This window comes from Bemisia tabaci, chromosome 4 (assembly GCF_918797505.1).
Source record: "Bemisia tabaci chromosome 4, PGI_BMITA_v3".
NCBI lineage: Eukaryota > Metazoa > Arthropoda > Insecta > Hemiptera > Aleyrodidae > Bemisia > Bemisia tabaci.
In genome coordinates, this window is record NC_092796.1 from 57,019,044 (window position 1) to 57,037,450 (window position 18,407).

The window sequence follows — 18,407 nt, forward strand, 5'->3', positions numbered from 1 at the left end:
AGGGGAGCGACGAATTTAAAGAAAAATTCATATAAGTTTTTACTGTATTTTTTCCAAGCTCCTCTTTCACGGAATCGTTTTGAACGTATTTTAATTTAAATTTTTTTCTTCTTTTTTTCAGAACCTTAAAAATCAAATTATGACAACAAATTTATGGGTAGAACAGGTAAGATGTTTCTTTTCATTTTCCTTCAAGTCTTCTTCAAGGAATTCTTCTCGAGGAAGCTATTTCAACAAAGTTTATGTTGACTTTTTCCAGCAGGGTGATTATACTACTATGATGGATGAGATATTGATTTGAAATTAAAAATGAAGATGAAAAGGGGAACTCCAGCTGCATCGAAGCATTAGAGAATCAGCAATTGATGAGTGTATCGAGACCGATAAATATTGATTTTAACTCTCCTCTCTTTCTAAACGAATTTTATCTCCGGAATCCTGGAGTTAATATTCCCCTAGGATTGTGAAAAATATACGTGACCGATACCGATAAATTGTTACAGCTGAGTTTCTCTTACATGCTGCTGATCCGCGTAGTGTTCACATGCTCTTTCAATAGATCGTATTTGATGCATCAAATGAGTGAGATTGTATCGATATCGATTGGTTCTAAACATAAATATAGCCTCAAAAGTCAATTGAGTAATCTGACGGAATGGGTTTTTTGTGATAGATTTTTTATTCACAAGTGATTTAATTGGCCAAAAGTAGTAAATTGCTAAGAAATTTCTCATTTTCAGCTTCTCTGACAAATATCCTAACATTATGGTTTGAGGCCATGTTCTATTGTTTTGAACCAAACGATCATCGAACCACTATCGAATACGATCCATTTCGGCTGGAAAGTATGCGCACCTAAAGAGCAACTCTTTCGACTTTCATGCAACAGTATTGTACACAAGGTGATTTGAAGGCGATTTTTATCACTTATGATCTAAAAGTATTAAGCATGAAGTTAATGTAGCTTACTAAAAATTAAATGAAATTACATTAAAAGGAAAAAATTAAACAAATTATGGACAGCTGGAAGAGTTCATCGAGATTGATAAACATCATGAGATCCGGCAATTTAACATAGAAATTATCCCTAGCTTGTTCTTAAGGTCAATGCCAAAATTTGATGTCCTATCAAGTTATCGAGAAATATACCCGGGACGAAATTAGGTACACTTTTGAGGATTCAGTGCCATTTCTGCTGAATGGACTGCATTTTGGATTATGGAACTACTAGAGCGGAAAATACAAAACCTGAATGAAACAATCGAAAAATTTAAAAATAAACGCACCCAATTGATTTAAAACCACGCTATTGGTTCCTTAAGTTCCGTATGAATAAACCAGAAAAAGTAGTTTCCTATTGCAAAATAAAGTCCAAATGATAACTAATGAATGACACGCACGTTGAGCAATTCAGAGAGTTTTTCGTATTGGATCTTCTTTAATTTTGTCGGACAGGTTTCTCAACACGTTGCACTCATTTGTCGTCATTACGCGAGATTGAGTACTAATCCCGAAAGTTACGTTTCCAACAGGGCAATCTAAGGTTTCGGTGATAAATCTCCTCACCCAATGGAAAAAAACACAATTTTACCGGTACTTCCGTTCAAAAATAAGTGACTCCAAGCCGACTGATTTAAGAAAAACGGCTACGTTTTTTCTCGAGAAGCTACGATCTTGCAATTTGATAAAATTGTATCTGAACAGTCTGGAGATTATTACCTGTGAGTTATCTTTTCGTCCTGGTTTTTCTTGAGTAATTCCTGTCTTAAGGGATGTGCATTTCAGAAAAATTATTCCTTCTTCAGGCCACAAAATTAATTTGATTATCACTAAAACATTGTGCGCGTTCGAAATTGCTAGACACGTTGGAATTTCGAGCGCGCACAATGTTTTAGTGCTAGTCAAATAAATTTTGTGGCCTGAAGAAGGAAATAATTTTTCCGAAAAGTACATCCCTTAAGACAGGGATTACTCAAGAAAAACCGGGACGAAAAGATAACTCACAGGTAATAATACCCAAACCTGGTAAAATGAAAAACCCACGTAATTTAGTCTGGAGATTATTTCAAAGTACATATTATAAAAATGGAAAAGAATCAATTAGTCTTTCCGCTGGACACATTTACATAAAGAACCACGTATCATTAACAAAAGCTCATCAAATTCGTTTAATCTTTATTTCAGTCGTGGAATGACTACAAACTCAAATGGGACCCTAAAGAATATGGCGGTGTGGAAATGCTCCACGTGCCATCTGATCACATTTGGAGACCTGATATTGTTTTGTATAATAAGTAAGTGCTACTTCTCATTTAGTGTTACGCACAAGAATTGGAAGGAAATTAATATATCTCGGGATGCGATTTGGCTTCAGATTGTATGTACCGGTTTCCGCCGCCTGCGATGCCTCTACCAGGAGCTATTTTGAGCCCGTTTCCGAGTGGTAAAGCTGTTGTTAGACGTCCGTTGTTTTGGCGATAATATCTCCACTTGGAAACTTTCATCATGTTTTTAGGCATATTTTTGTTCTCATTTTTTTTTTTTTCTTTTTTTTTTTTTTTTTTTTTTTTTTTTTTTTTACATTTTATTTGCGCTGTGGCCTCAAAACACAGTCCATTCATTTTTTTTTCGCTGCATAAACAAGTCAAAGAAGGCTGCTACAAGATTTAATAGTGGACAAAACATTTTAATAAAAAATTGCCCTTAACCCTCTACTGCATGGAACTTTCTTGCGATGCCGATTTTGATGAAAAAAATATATGTTATAGTAAAATAAAATTAAAAAGACACGTCTTTGAGCTTTTTTCCAAATTTTAATTTTTTCTTTAACTTTTGAAGCTTAAAGAAGCTCGTTGCAATACGGCAACAACATACAGTAACTTTTTTGCCAGAGTGTCCACTTGTTTCCATATGGCAACAACATGCAGTACAGGAGTGGAATAGTGATGCCAGGGCATAACTCTTGTGCGGGATTTTTGAAGAAAAAAAGCTAAGAAAATAAGTTTTCTTGATTCTTATAACATTACCAAATTCAAAAAGCGTCTAATGATGAATTGTAATCTCTATTTTTGGACAGCAAGACACATTATTGCGTCGGAGTCAGTATGGTGTTGTCATATGGCAACAGGCAAAATTATGGGCCAGAAGTGAGCCGGTATGTTGTTGCCATATGGAAACTCGCCGTTTTTGAGCCGAAAATAATATTTAAATACTTTTTATTATCATCGGACCAGGAAATTTTCAATTTAGACCGTATAGGTCATAACTGGGATTTTTTGCCCGTCTCTAAAGGCAAGCCAAGTCATTCAAAACATCCTTCAAAGTTAGGCTCCTCGTGGCTCCTCCTCAAAAATGGTCCCGTTGGAAAAACAGGATTATTTAGTTGAGTTGGCAGCTCCAGTTCCCCCCACCACAATTTTTTTTAGGTTGGTAATGCGGTTGAGTTCCCTATAATCCACACGGGGTACCAATATGAGCATTCCTGAATTTACTACGAATTAAATAATTACTGTTGCCATATGGCAACGCGATGCAGTAAAGGGTTAAGAATGGACGTATCTCCAAAAGATCTCTCCGAAGATCCGATAATATCTCGGGAAAATTACCGTCAAATCAAAACAATTTTATCTACAACTTTCTGACGGGGCAGACAGGTGATCAGAATAGCTCCAATCCTAAAATATGTGCTATTGGGCGTAATACCACTATTCGACCTCTCAGGAGCTCGGTGTGCCTACTTAATTCATTGAAGGCGTTTTCATTTGCCGTCGTTCTCACGCTGAATTCCTTTGAACTAGAGTCCCTTTATACCCAGAGTTAAGACAACTCACTTTTGGTCGGGCCAGGATTGGGCTGAAAGTGGCTTAAAAAAAAATCCAATTCTGATTGGTTCTCGCTCATGGAGGCCGAAACGAGTGCACCAAGATGGCGGTACCTCGAATGTGAACAAGAATAATGAAAATATTACCGATTGTGGTTTATCAAGAGTAAATTGTTATTTCCATCAGTCCAAAATGAAAATAGATTGAGAAATTATTCACAAACCAATCCCATTTTCTTTTTAATTGATCAATTTGTTGATGTTGTTGTTTTTGTGTGACAGACATCGCAGGATTCCTGATCCTTATCCTTCAATATCGTTCGTTTGGGTGCACTCGTTTCGGCCTCCATGGCCAGCCAAGGCCGGCTGCCAGTCAGCTGATAATCGAGTTGTCTTAACTCTGGGTATAAAGGGACTCTGCTTTGAACTACCGTGGTAACAAGCAGATCCTCACTTGAAACTGTTTCTCCTTTAATGGCCCTTTTGCATTAGATGTCTACTACTATGCCTTCTGCGTGCATTCAGGTGGCGGAAGTTTAAGTTAGTTATAACCCACGATCATATCGCAACATAACTCCGGTTCTTTATGAGACGGCCCATGTTTATACATCGATTGAATAGCATTTTGCAAAAGAGAACCAAGAAAATTCCAATGTCGTTATGATTGTGCAACTTTTTTACCTCGCAAATAAAAAATGATCATCTGAACAAGTTTTACCTTTACTTCCAATGAACTATAATCCAAGACAAAAATTACCTTTGTAAATTTAATTTTCTGCGTGATTTCCATATAGTTTTTATTGCAGAGAATGTAACTTGCACAATCTTAGCAACATTGGATTTCTCTTGGTTCCTTTTTTTAATTAATTTTGATTTTGATAATTTTTTTTTTATTTTTTTTTTAATACCACGTAGGTATATAATAATTTCAAAGGTGAAGAATGTTGCTTTTTTCAAAATGTATTGGGTTTCCGCTTCATATTGAGATTGCAAAATTAGATAACGTGGTTATCGTCATTCATGGAGTCCATACAAAGTATTTAAATGTCACTCATAAATTAAACGTTGACCTCTTTAATGTCAAATTAGGTCCGGCACATTTTAATCAAAATACGCCCTTTTAAATTTCATTGACTTGGAGGTGGCTGAGGTAATTGTACCCCACGAACATACATTTTCTGCACATGAGAGATAGCGAAGAAGATTCGCAGACCAATGAGTAATCAGAGGTGGCCTAAAAATGTTGGCCTGATCGTATGAGAAAGCGAAGTAACGTGTTTGACAGATTGTTGCCAGAGGATTATAAAACAAGGAGATTTCAGTCCCAATTATATGGACGTATATTCAAATGAGAAGGAAATATGTCCATTATGACATGACCCTTGCCATGCATGTATTCTTATGGACCCTAGGGCTCATACTGGAATAGACATAGTTCCTTTTTTTTAAATTTGTCCGTATTTGCATTCAAGAATGTCAAATGGGCCTTATTTTGAAGTAATCACATTTTTGTATTTTCTCTAGTGCTGACGGTAACTTTGAGGTGACGTTGGCGACTAAAGCAACCCTGAACTACACGGGCAGGGTTGAGTGGAAGCCTCCGGCCATTTATAAGTCCTCTTGTGAAATAGACGTCGAGTACTTTCCTTTCGACGAACAGACTTGCGTCATGAAGTTTGGATCGTGGACCTACGATGGCTTCCAGGTAAATGCAACAACATTTCTAAATTGCAAAAAATCAATTTTCTCATACCGAAAAGGGGGCAAAAGTCAGCCCTTACTTATTGGGAAGCTCCCAAAAAAACTTGACGGTACTGAGTATAGGAGGTTTTGTATCAATTTTCAAATTAAGTTGACAAGATACACATATCGATGACCAAAGTGCAAAACCGTGTATTTTCATTACAGATTGTCAAAATATACGGGCCCTTTTTTTTAAAAAAAAAAGAAAAGAAAAAAGAAAGAAATATGCCAACTTTCATCACTTGAACTTTACACGGAATTTTCTACTAAGAGACGAAAAATCAAGACAGTTTCAAGAAATTGAGGTCATTAGTTTTCCAAAAAAAAAAAAAAAAAAAATAAAGTATGAAATTAAATTCTACAACGTCGCAAATGGATATACGTGGTTTTGCACTTTAGCCATCGGTATGTCGACCATCAATTCCGTATCACACTTTCCGTTACACAGCAACGAGGTTCTTTCTTACTGAAGCATATCAAGATAAAATCCATGCATGTTATCCGCAGTGGCGTGGCGAGCTTTGCGATCTGTCGAGTGATCCGCCATTTAAACCCATGGAAAAGATCGATTAACAACAATCGATTATTTACCATAGTTTGAAATGGAGAGATATCGATGATCGATCGTTCACGCCTAACTAATGGTTATCCGACGGAGACTATTGCTTGACCGATTAAACAAGGCGCGGTTTTAAGCCAAAATACGAATAACTCCCGATCACGAAGCGCAATGACGTTATTTTACGTTTATTGCGGTGGTACTCAAACTTGGGCTATGCACTAAGCACTGCCATCTAGAGGATTAAACTGGAATTAACTCTTCGTCTGAAGGGGTGGATGCTCCGAGAACAGGGGGGCGCGGACTACATTAAACCACTATACCGCAACAAATTGTTCGTCATTCCCGTCATGCTACCATCGTTGCCGATCCGCGGATTTATTCGGAGCGCTCCTTTTTCAATGCTCGTAAAAGCGGGAAATCTGCCGAAAATTGACAACAATGATCAATGATTTGCTGCTTACTATGATCACTGTTGTTATCATACCTGGAAGCATCCGGGCAGTTCGTATTTTATTCCGAATGGAAATTATGCCGTGCTAAGGAATAACGCCGTATGAGCACTCGGATGTTGCCAAATTTCCTTTCAGAAAATATTTGCATGTATTTTGAAGAAAGCTATGAATATTTTTCCTTGAAATTTTCAAACTATTGCAATCAAATTAAGAAGGGAATTCTCTGAGAAATCAGAAGAAAATATTTAAAAATTTTCCCGGAAATTCGTAACTCGTCAAAGGGCATTGAACAACGTTTAAAGGCTCATACGGTGTCCTTCCCTAGCACGACGGAATACTTCATAACCTCTCGGGAATCGGGTCATTTGCAAGAGGCGCATGCAGAATTGAGCTGCGATATTTCTTAGAATAACAAATCACTCTCGTGATTCTGCACTGTTGAAAACTGTCCGTTGATTCACGTTAGCCAGTGCGCCTTCATTTTCATATGATACTGTGCAACGCCTCAGTGCCGCAATAGTTGCACGAAGCGCCGTGATCTATTCTGCGCAGTCTCGTTCGGGAGCTATCATTCTTATCGAGAGAATTATATTTCAGTGCATGATGTTTAAAACCACTTTTCTCCACCAGATTCATTAATCTTATTCAAAATCTGAATCACCGCAATATACATGCGACTTTGTTTAAGAGCATTCCAATGCCGCTAACCTTGCAAACATAAACGATCATCTAAACTAGTTTCACCTCTACTCCCAATAAACTATGAATTCAAGACGAAAATTACCGTCGCAAAGTTTACTTTTTGCAAAGAATGTATCTAAGTTGCACAATCCCAGCAACATTGAAATGCTCTTAGTTCCTTTTTGCAAAATGCGATCCAATTGGTTGTTGCTGCAAAAAAATAGTTTCCCACAACCTGCTATACAATGCTCCAGTGACCGTGTAAGTTGGCCCGAGCACTAACTTTTCGGGAAGAAAGCCTTTCCCCTACCTGGTTTCTCACTTAATATCCGCCCGAGTTTCGCATATCTTCCGTTTCTCCTCATCGCAGCTTCCGTCAAACCGCAATTCCCGGAAACTAGGACCGCACATCTTATCTGATAAAATAGTTCGCCCTTTAGACCGATTCTGTGGAGTTAGGCTAGACAAGTCGATGAGTCAACTGTTGATCTAATTTCATTACGTGAACGTAGAAGAAAAACGGGGTAAAAATCACTAATGTGTGATCAATTTTCAAGGACAATTCTTTAATTTCTCCAACGATTTTAAATAGATTAAAACGCGTAATATCGAAAATCTAAGCTCAGATTCGGATTCCTCGTGAAAAATTGATAAGATTTCATGTATCATATGTTAGAATAGCGTGAAGGAAAGAGGTTTAATGACGTAAAAAAACACTAATGTGTGATCAATTTTCAAAGACAATTTTGTAAATTCTCTTACGATTTTAAACAAATTAAAACGCGTAATATCCAAAATTTAAGCTCAGATTCGGATTCCTCGTGAAAAATTGATGAGATTTCATGTATCATATGTTAAAATAGCGTGAAGGAAAGAGGTTTAATGACGTAAAAAAACACTAATGTGTGATCAATTTTCAAAGACAATTTTGTAAATTCTCTTACGATTTTAAACAAATTAAAACGCGTAATATCCAAAATTTAAGCTCAGATTCGAATTCCTCGTGAAAAATTGATGAGATTTCATGTATCATATGTTAAAATAGCGTGAAGGAAAAAGGTTTAACGACGCGTATAGATTCTGTCGTACTACCGCTTTCAACTACGCCGCCGCGCCATGCCGGTCGCCCGAGATGCGACCGAACGGTGAGGCGCCGGCTTAGCGCCGGCGTTCGGTTTCGTCCCGAGGAATTTCTCACGATAAATTCTTATTCTTCCTCCTCCGCTGACCCACTGAGCACTACCCATGTTGCCACGTTGGATTCATATGCGCGAATCAGTATGTATACGTTACGTCTTTTTCCTTCACGCTATGCTCGGGTATGATACATGAAATTGTATCAATTTTTAACGAGGAATCCGAATCTGAGCTTCGATTTTGGGTATCACGCGTTTTAAGTCAAATTTTCCAAATTCGAAAATCTGAAATGACTGACTTGGCTTAAAATGCCATCTCGGCTCCTGTTCGATGGATTTTCCTGAAATTCGGTGTCAGGGTATGATACATGAAATCGCATCGATTTTTTACGAGGAATCCGAATCTGAACTCTGATTTTGGGTATCACGCGTTTTAAATCAAAATCTGTCAAAATTCAAAAAATTCAAAATTCGAAAATCCGAAATGGCTTAAAATGCTACCTCGGCCCCTGTCCGATGGATTTTTCTGAAATTCGGTGTCAGGAGGTATTTTTCGACGGGAAACTCGAATTTTTAGTCCATTTTTTAAAATTCTCAAATTCAAGATGGCGGACGTGGGCTAAAATGCTATTTCGGTTTCTGTTTGTTCGAGTCTTGTGAAACGCGGTATCACAAGATCGTCATCATATTTTCAACGGAAAACTCGAATTTTTAGTCAATTTTTTAAAATTCTCAACTCCAAAATGTTGGATGTGGCCTAAAATGAGCCCCGGTTCTGGCCTCCGTTTCTGTTCGTTAGAGCTGTGGGAACCGCGTGGTCAGGGGTACTTTTCGACGGGAAACTCGAATTTTTAGTCGATTTTTGAAAATACTCAAATCCAAGATGGCGGACGTGGCCTAAAATGCTATGTCGGCTCCTGTTCGATGGATTTTTTTGAAACTCCGTGTCTGAGGGTATTTTTCGACCGGAATCTCGAATTTTTAGTCCATTTTTTAAAATTCTCAAATCCAAGATGGCGGACGTGGCCTAAAATGCTATGTCGGCTCCTGCTCGATGAATTTATGGCGCCCCCTTACTACATGCCTACTCTTGTATTTCTGTACAGCCGCAAATTTAAGGTCAAGGGGCGCCTGACCGTCTATGGACCAGGTGGAGTTTTTGTCCTGAAAATTTACCTTTAGACGGCAATTCTCTTTATATTTTGTCTATGGTTTTCATGCCCCCCCCCTTCTCACGGACTCTCTTTTCACTTTTCTTGCCTCCTTTTTCCTTCGATTTCCCCCCTTCTTCCTTGCTTTCACTGCCCAACCTTGTTTCCTTTTCCTTTTTTCCCCTTGTCCTTTCTTCCCTTTTTTTCCTTTTCCTTTTCCCCCTTTTCCCCCTTTTTTCCCTCTCTTCTTCTTTCGTGGCGCCCCCCAAAGGCTGGCGCCCGTGTGCGCCGCACGCCCTGCACACCCCCTCAGTCCGGGCCTGCTTCGTTGATAATTCAACAGTTCTGAAGGAAAACAAATCATTTTTCATTTCGAGTCATTTTTGTCCAAAGGGCGATTTGATGCATTTCCGTTAAACACGCGGTCCAAGAAATGCGACGCTTTTGAAAAGTTGAAAAATTTCTGCTGACGTTTTACTTCTCATAGAATGTTTACTGAAATTGCTCTCCCTTGAAAATTTAAGAAAACTTCCTCCATAAATTATAAGATGGGAGATCAAACTTTCATAGAAACCATTGCAGTGGCAGAGCTGTAAGAAAATAATATTCTAAGCTGTTGCAAGTGATTTACAACCTGACTCCTCTTTTCATCAGGTGGGTTACTTCAATAGGAGGGAGGGAAGTCTAACCCTGAATGAAAGAAAAACACTGATAAAGTCAGAACTATACAAGCCTTACAGCGCTGACTGCTGAGTTTAAAATTCTCATGTTTATGATTACTTGCGTTACTTATTTGAGTTTCTTTTTTCGGCCAGGTCGGCCAAGAGAACTTGGTTAATCGACTAAATTTTTTTGTTAAATCGACCAAAGCCGTGTGTTGCTCTGAGACATCCGGGTATAAAGAAAGTGTCTTGCTGAACCGGTGTACTCCTTTATCTATCATTGTCATTCAGGGGTTGCGAATTGCGAGTGGCTAGCGCATTGAGTTCATTATTGGGCTTTCAGAAATGTCCATCAGCCCTGATTCAATCAGGGTCGCTCCTGACAGCTTGCACCTAATTTTTAACCAGGCTGCAAATTTTCAACTCAAAGATTTGGCCAATGTAACCCAAAGGAAACTAACCGAAAATATTAACTGCAAGTTTTCAATACTTTTTGTTCCACTCCCGCATATCAACATAAACGGTCGGTTACTTTTCCTTGCTGTACATATCGGTTTTTGATACCGTTTGGACATTTGGATTGCCTCGAAAAATCTCCATATCACTCACACACATACGGCTGCACTTTATTATGTGTCTCATTGAATGTTTCTAATAACCACGTTAATCTTCAGATCAAAGTTTCGACCAAAGCCGTCTCCGATTGATTGGGGAATTTTGCACTGACGTGCTAAAGAAGAACGCCGTATGGACATTCGAGAGTTGCCAATTCCCCTTGATAAAAAATTCATTTTTCGACGACATTTATGCACATTTCTCTTTGAAATTTTCAGACATTTTAGATTAAATTGCGTACAAAATTGTCCGCAAATTTTGGAGAAAAATATTCACAATTTCCCCAGTAAATTCAGTTTTTATCGAAGCAAACTTAGCAACATCTGATGGCTCATACGGCGCACGGTGTGGCGATATGGGTAAAAGGTCGGACATGGGCGATTCCGGGATTGTGAATGTTTAGGACCGGAAATGTGTTCTACGAGTACTATATTATATGGATTTGATGATAGTTTTTAAATTTTCATCCCCCATATTGATGGTAGAGGCCTCTAAAGTCCGCTAAGTCGGCAATCTAAAATTTCCTCTAAAAACGCACCAATGTTTGTGCATTCTTTAGCCTAATTTAAAATTTAATGAGACCTTTTCCAATGATGTAATCTTACTCTATGCAAGCTGCTGATCATTTTTCACTACTAAAATGTAGTCGTAAATAGGTTTGAAGACGATTTATGCCGTCTGAAAGTCCTCGCGCCGAAAATGCTGAAAATAAAACTTTACATTAACTTTCGTTGCAAGTGCCAAGGAGTGCCACGCTGGGACTTGTTGGGTCAGACCCACAGGACCCCTGAGCAGCCTCCTGAACAATTTTTAGCTGCTAATATCTGCTACTCCGACGGCAGCATGATATTATCTGATATGAAGTCGGTTGCGCGAAATCGGTTTTAATCACTCCGCGCAACCAATTGTTGATATTTCTCTACAGATCCATCACGCAGGTAAGTGGTCAAAGGTTAAAATAGGCTAATTACGTGTAAAAAAGTTACTGGATGCAGCAGTAGTAGTGTAATTTATTTACTTCTTTATATTGGATATTTCAGAAATTTAAATTGTTTCTGTTATTTATCATACTAATAATGAATGGTAAAGAGGTTAAAACTGTTATTATAACTTTAAATAATGTGGCTTCTACTCGCGCTGGTTGGTATCTTCATGTTATAATAATTATTAACACGGCAATTTTAGAAATTTCGAATATCATGTAGAATATCATTAAATTTCACTTGTAGAAAGTCAATATTAATAGAAATAATTTTGTAAATATAGACTTATTACAAATTTTAGTCCGATTAATTTTACCAAAAATTTAAAAAAAAAAAAATAATTCATGTTGATAAATTAAGCTGGAAGTAGCTAATTAGCTGGATGTGGTAGCGGATTAAGTAGTCGAGAGTTAACGTTTTGTTTGGTCATGAAGGGCAAATAGAGATGTTGTTTAAAATCTCGTTTCTTCTATTTTATTCAATTTTTTTTGTTCCTATATTAACAGCAGTATTAAGATATACAAATATGAATACGTACAATGCTGCTTATAAAGCCAGATGGAAAGAGAGAAGGACGGCTGCAAATATTTTGAGAAGTGTCGGACGTTTAAATTATAGAAATGCATTCATTTGCGAGATGGAAATCAATGTTTTTAGTACTTTTCAGGAACAACTTCTGTAAATAGCAATTTTTCTCGGAATTTCATCACTCAAATGGTAAAAGTAAAGGCAGATTTGAAATTTACAACAAAAATTGCCCAATGATGATGCTCCTTGATTCTATGCGTTTTAAAGCTACAGTTTCGAGGTGGTTCAGGAAATCAATGTTTTTAGTATTCTTTAGGAATAACTTAGTGTAAATAGAATTTTTCTCGGATTTTCATCACTCAAATGGTAAAAGTAAAGGCAGATATGAAATCTACGACAAAAATTGCCCTTGGAAAGTTCTCCTTACTTCAAAATGATGCGTTATAAAGCCACAGTATCCAAGTAGAAATCAATGTTTTTAGTATTTTTCAGGAGCAACTTATGTAAATAGCAATTTTTCTCGAATTTTCATCACTTTTATGGTGAAAATAAAGGCAGATTTGAAATCTACGACAAAAATTGCCCCAGAATCATCCTCCGTAATTAAAAATGATGCGTTTTAGGGCCACAGTTGACAACAAAACGCAAGTGGTCGAGCGCATGTCCGGGCAAACCGGCCTTTCGCCACACCGTGCGGCGTTCTCCCTTAGCACGGCAGAGAGGTTTGTGTAATTTTCGGCGTGGGACCGTTCCTCGATGCTTCTCAATTCTCGGAACCCTCTCTGAGGTTCAGTACACTCGAGCAAATATTTAAGCCATCATGCGAGTGCGCTTCCATGTCCAGCGGATCGACTATCATCGAATGAACTCTATCGATAAACCCCCCTCCAAGCAATGCGTTATATCGATCAAATCGATTCGATAATGCGGGGGCGGGGCCGTGTTCTACCCCGTTGTTCTCCGCGGCGGAGGGATTCGCAGAAATCCGCCGAGTTAATCATTCATCAAGCATTTCGAATCCCTCACATGCAGCCGCACCAAATCGATGGACGCAACAGTTGTTGTCGGTAAATCGTCGGCGGAACCGCGCGGTCAGGGGTCCCTAAAGAAAAAGGTCGTATGGACATCCGACTGTTGCCAAATTTCCTCCATTTCAATATCTATTTTTGACGGAAGCTATGAATATTTTACCTTGAAATTTTCGAACACTCGAGGTTGAAGTGCGAACTAAATTAATTGAAAAATTCGAGGAAAAACATTCACAAGCGCAACTGAAAAATTGTACTTTATCGGAGAAAATCTGGCGACGTCTGAGGGCTCATACGACGTTCTTCCTTAACGCGGTGGAATAGGAGCGATGAGCACTCTCGAAATCGGGAATAAATACTCAGATACGTCTCATTACTTCGAGCAATAAATACTCACTGCTAGAGTTGCGCCGGAAACACCTGATACTTTGTGATTTAACGGCCAGACCCTATGGTTCAGTGGGAAATCAATGGGTCTCTACATCTACCGCAGGCAGGTAGTTAAATCAGACGGTTTGCCTATGAAAATTTTAGATTTTAAAGACCTAACTTACGTCCGCAGTAAGAACGCCGTAACTCTATTCCAGATTTTAAAACTTTGACAAAGACAAAATGCGCTGTTACAAAAAAACCAACCTCGCTCCAGGCTTGATATTTTCATTATAACTTTCCAGTGGTATTTGCATTAAGGATATTTTCCCTAATTTAGGTTGATATTTTACAAAGGAGCATCTCATATTCGTTGGCCCTTGATTTTCAGTTTAATATCAGATACAACTGCAAAATTTTAGAAGCCTTCGATGACATAAAAAAATTTCTCATAATTTAAAAATCACAAAAAACTCCTCATTTGGAAACCATTTTATTTTCTCAACTTTTTTACATTCATTTTATGATAACGCGCGATCCACATATCTTAAAAAGTGTTGAATATCGCTCAAATTTATTTGGTAGATACTAATTTGTTTATTGCCTGCGTCAACCCTGCAACGCTTCGAGGCTTTGCCGTTCGCAACATTCGGGAGAGAGGTGAAGAAACAGGCTTTGAGCACGAACCAGTGCACAAGGGTACTGAAATAAACATGAATCGGTGAAATAGATTTCAAACAAGGATTGTGAGAAATCGAACAATGACTGAAAATGAAACAGGCGAAATGAAACGGAGCGCCGAGCCGGGGACACTCCGTAGTTGCGAAATTTGTCGCTCAAGTTGAATGTTGGAGTTATTCACGACGCAGATAGTTATCCGGTGAAGTGATGAACCATCGAGAGATTTTGGACGATAAAATTCAGCCCCTATCCACTGTTAAAAATTGAGGAGTGAATCGAGCCGGAGTTGTGTGAATGCGAAGTGAAATTAGCACCATAAAAGGGTATGACACTCCGCAAAAAGAGTAGAATCCACTCCGTTATGGTATAAGGCATTTCGCAAGGACAATAAATTCCACTCCGTATTCATATCACTCGCGGTTTTTGGGCGCAATGCAGCAGTGGCGTGGCGTTCTTTGCGATATATCGATTGTTTATACCATTTAAACCTATGGAAAAGGATCGATAAACAGGGTGTTTGCAGCAAACACCTTAATAATCGATTCTTTACCATAGGTTTAAATGACAGAACAATCGATACATCGCAATTCAAGCCACGCTACTGCAATGCAGACTCCGGAACAAAATTTCGCGTCAAAATTTTTAAAAGTGTAAGCATTTGAGAGTTAAAAGGTGTTTCTTGCATTTCGTTCCCCTTGTTTTTCTCGGTAGTTGCCCTTGATTTTGATATTCATAACACTTACACAGATTAAAGTTTCCAAGTTACGAGTCACTTTGGGTTACTTTGAATTCCTTTATTTTTGGTCTGATATTCATTCGACATCATTTTGCAACATTGCACGATGGGACGACCGATAACGAAGCATGTTACCCGCCTGTGTAAATCGAATTCACATTGCATTTTGAAACTTTTCGGTCCAGTGAGGAGCAATTTTTAATGAAGGGTGTTATGAATCTTCTTATTCCACGAAACAAGGAGGAAGCAATGTAACGAGGCTTTGAAGGTGGAAAACGGTTGTTCCCCGGTAGCAAATACCTTTCGGATAAATACATTATCGTCCTCATCAATGCTTTGTCCCTCCCGACTGTTTCATTTCCATGTCTCCCCATCCCTCTTTCTCTCTCTTTCTCTTTCTCCGGTCTCCCTCTCTCCTTATCCCTCCCTCTCTTATGAACCTCATTAAAAAAATTCAAAAATGAACTTCGGGTATGATAATTACTATCGCAACTAGAGTGCATAATAAGTATTCATGATGGCAAAGAAGGGAGCGGCTGTCATCAACATTAAACCGAGCAGTTTTCATAAAGTTCTTTTCAAGACACCTTCAAGGGTTTCCTCAGATCAGTATTCTCTTTTACTCATAGTTTAACAAATAAATGCGAGAAAAAAATACTTTATGGTAAAAGGTCTACTGTATTTAAAGTGAGAAGAAAATTTTAAAAAATGTCTCGAGCAACAGTTTAGTGAGGCGTCAACGTGAGTCCGGGCATCTCTACGGCGCGTTTTCCGAAATTTGTCTTTATAACCGGAAAAATCCAAGGAAATTAAGTAAAATTAAATCCATTTTGCCTGATTCACAGAAAGTTGCTCTTCCATTTTAATGCATGTGAAACAATCGATTATCATTCAATTTTTTTGTTTTGTTTCGTAAATTCCTCAACTTTCATCTTCACGGATTTCTTTTTCCTCCTTTATCGGGTTGAATCAGATAATACTCACTTTTTTTCTTTTCGCCCAATTATTAGATTTCGGTTGTCAAACTAACACCATGGCCATTTTGGCTTCGCTGCCATCATCAGGTGCTTAAAACGAAAAAAACGAACTAAAATTATAACGAAAAAAAACTTTTTTTTAACTTCAGTTTCGTTATAATCTTAGTTAGTTTTTTTCGTTTTAAGCACCTGATGATGGCAGCGAAGCCAAAATGGCCATAGTGTTAGTTTGACAACCGGAATCTAATAATCGGGCGAAAAAGAAAAAAAAGAGTATTCACGGAATTTCATACGATGAATTTTTGGGTTCGAAAAGCATTTTGTTCCTTGACGAGAACTCATTAAAATCGCAAGTTACAAATATTACACCATAATATAAAATCGCACGAGTCGCGTGATACGCGAAGCTATCAGAGGCGTTGCCCCCTAGTTAAAAAATAATTTAATACCCCCCTCTACGCCAAAAATAAATAAATTGGGTTTTACAGCACGGCAATTATGTGGCAAATGAGTCGGTAAAAAGGGTCAACCGCAGCGACTATGGCTCTGTACAGGAACACAACAACAGCTGTTGTGATTGTCGACCGCAATCGCGTCTTGCTCTTGCATCCGACAGAGTTGCCGAGATAATTAAATAATTTCAATTTTATTCTAAGACTATTCGGACAACTTTTCAAAGCACAGTAACATGAACCCGAAGACGTTGCAGAAGCATTGGAATGAGCATGTGTCGTGCAATTACTTTATGTCCAATTGACATTTTTCATGGAATTGAATAATTGTAAAATATTGACAGAAAAAATAAGGATTGTTGAAATTAAAATAAAATATTATGGTTGGTTGGTTGTATTTCGTGGGCTAACATTTTAATACAACGACACGAGAGCCGCCGGCGCTTGGATGCAACTAAACGTGCTCAATGGATGGTCGTGTTGCATATATCAAACAATGAAGGCGTTATGGTTTACAGCGCTAAACCTTATTTTAAGTTTTGAAAGATACACAGCAAAATATTTCATATTTTGGCGACCAGAAATGAAGCTATTTCATAGTGCTGAGACGAGAAATATGAACATTCTTACATTTTTAACAGGGTACAAAAAGCAGAGGGTTCCAATGCTGAGAATCTCTACATCGCGTAAAACATGAAACGAATGGGCTACCAAAGAGGGTCCGAGCTCCGTAGAGTTTAAATTTAAATCTCAATCTGTAACCAAGAAAAAGTAAATTTAGGGCATGTCCTCGCTCATTTCAGTCGGGAGGTACTTTGGTTTTTAAATGACGGTGGTGAATTACAAAAGTCCGGAAACATGCTGTCTAAATTTGCATTTCCTGCGAGGAAAAAAAGGAAAAACCTTCCATCAGAGGATGCTCTGTGCTTCCAACTTGTTAAACTATGTTGTTCCCCTCTTGCTTGAGACCCATTTCTCCTACTCAGACTGCTATTAGCCACACTTTTTCTTTTTATCAGGACGAAGCTCACCAACAAACTCGAAGATGGGACAATATCTTCAGTTTCTAGGAAAACACATTTTAAGGAAGAAATTATCGGTAAAAAGACCTGTCAGAATCAAAATAAATATCATGAAGCGAAACATGCATCGTAGGATTAAGTCTACATTAACTAGTATTACCCTTGAAACAACCGCATTTTTTAAGACAAAAAAATATCCCATTCGCTTATCATGGGACTGACAATAATTACTTCCGCGACACAATTCGTATTGGTTGAAATCATTTCTCCTGGCTTCCCTAATGACATTAGTAGTATAGGAAAAATAATTATTCTTTCTAAAATTGTTACTTTATACTCATTCCTGACTTAACTCTCTTCTCTGAATTATACTCATAGACCTTGCTCAAGATGTGTATATCTATAATTGTTCTTGCGCGAGCAGCAAATACGGCAACTGTTCAGGTTATTTTGACTGAAACAGGGCTCATAAGTGATTTTTTGCAAACAATTTTATACTCATTGTGTTTTTTCTCCATTTGTCTTCAGGTAGATCTGAGGCATATCGATGAGGTCTTTGGCTCAAATGTTGTAAATATAGGGGTTGATCTCTCAGAATTTTATACATCTGTAGAGTGGGATATTTTAGAAGTTCCGGCAGTGAGGTAAGTGATGTAAATTTTCAGTACCCATGTATCTGAAATGTTCACCATGTCATTTAAATTGCTCTGAGGCCGCACTATTGTGCATACAATAGAAGCATCACATTAGAAGCTTTAGTTAACAAATGTGCAAACTAGGATTTTCTTGCAATTTTTTGGGAATTGTTC

At 38.1% G+C, this 18,407-nt stretch overlaps 1 protein-coding gene across 2 annotated transcripts in view; it reads left to right on the top strand.

Annotated features, from left to right (window-relative positions):
• Positions 1-18,407, top strand: part of LOC109042597 (acetylcholine receptor subunit alpha-like) — a 137,039-nt gene that overhangs the window by 82,896 nt on the left and 35,736 nt on the right. For both annotated transcript variants that reach the window (XM_072300132.1, XM_072300131.1), the window contains exons 4-7: positions 122-166; positions 2,185-2,294; positions 5,345-5,525; positions 18,127-18,242. In XM_072300132.1, the coding sequence (XP_072156233.1) occupies positions 122-166; positions 2,185-2,294; positions 5,345-5,525; positions 18,127-18,242 (452 nt within the window). The remainder of the gene's footprint in view (positions 1-121; positions 167-2,184; positions 2,295-5,344; positions 5,526-18,126; positions 18,243-18,407) is intronic.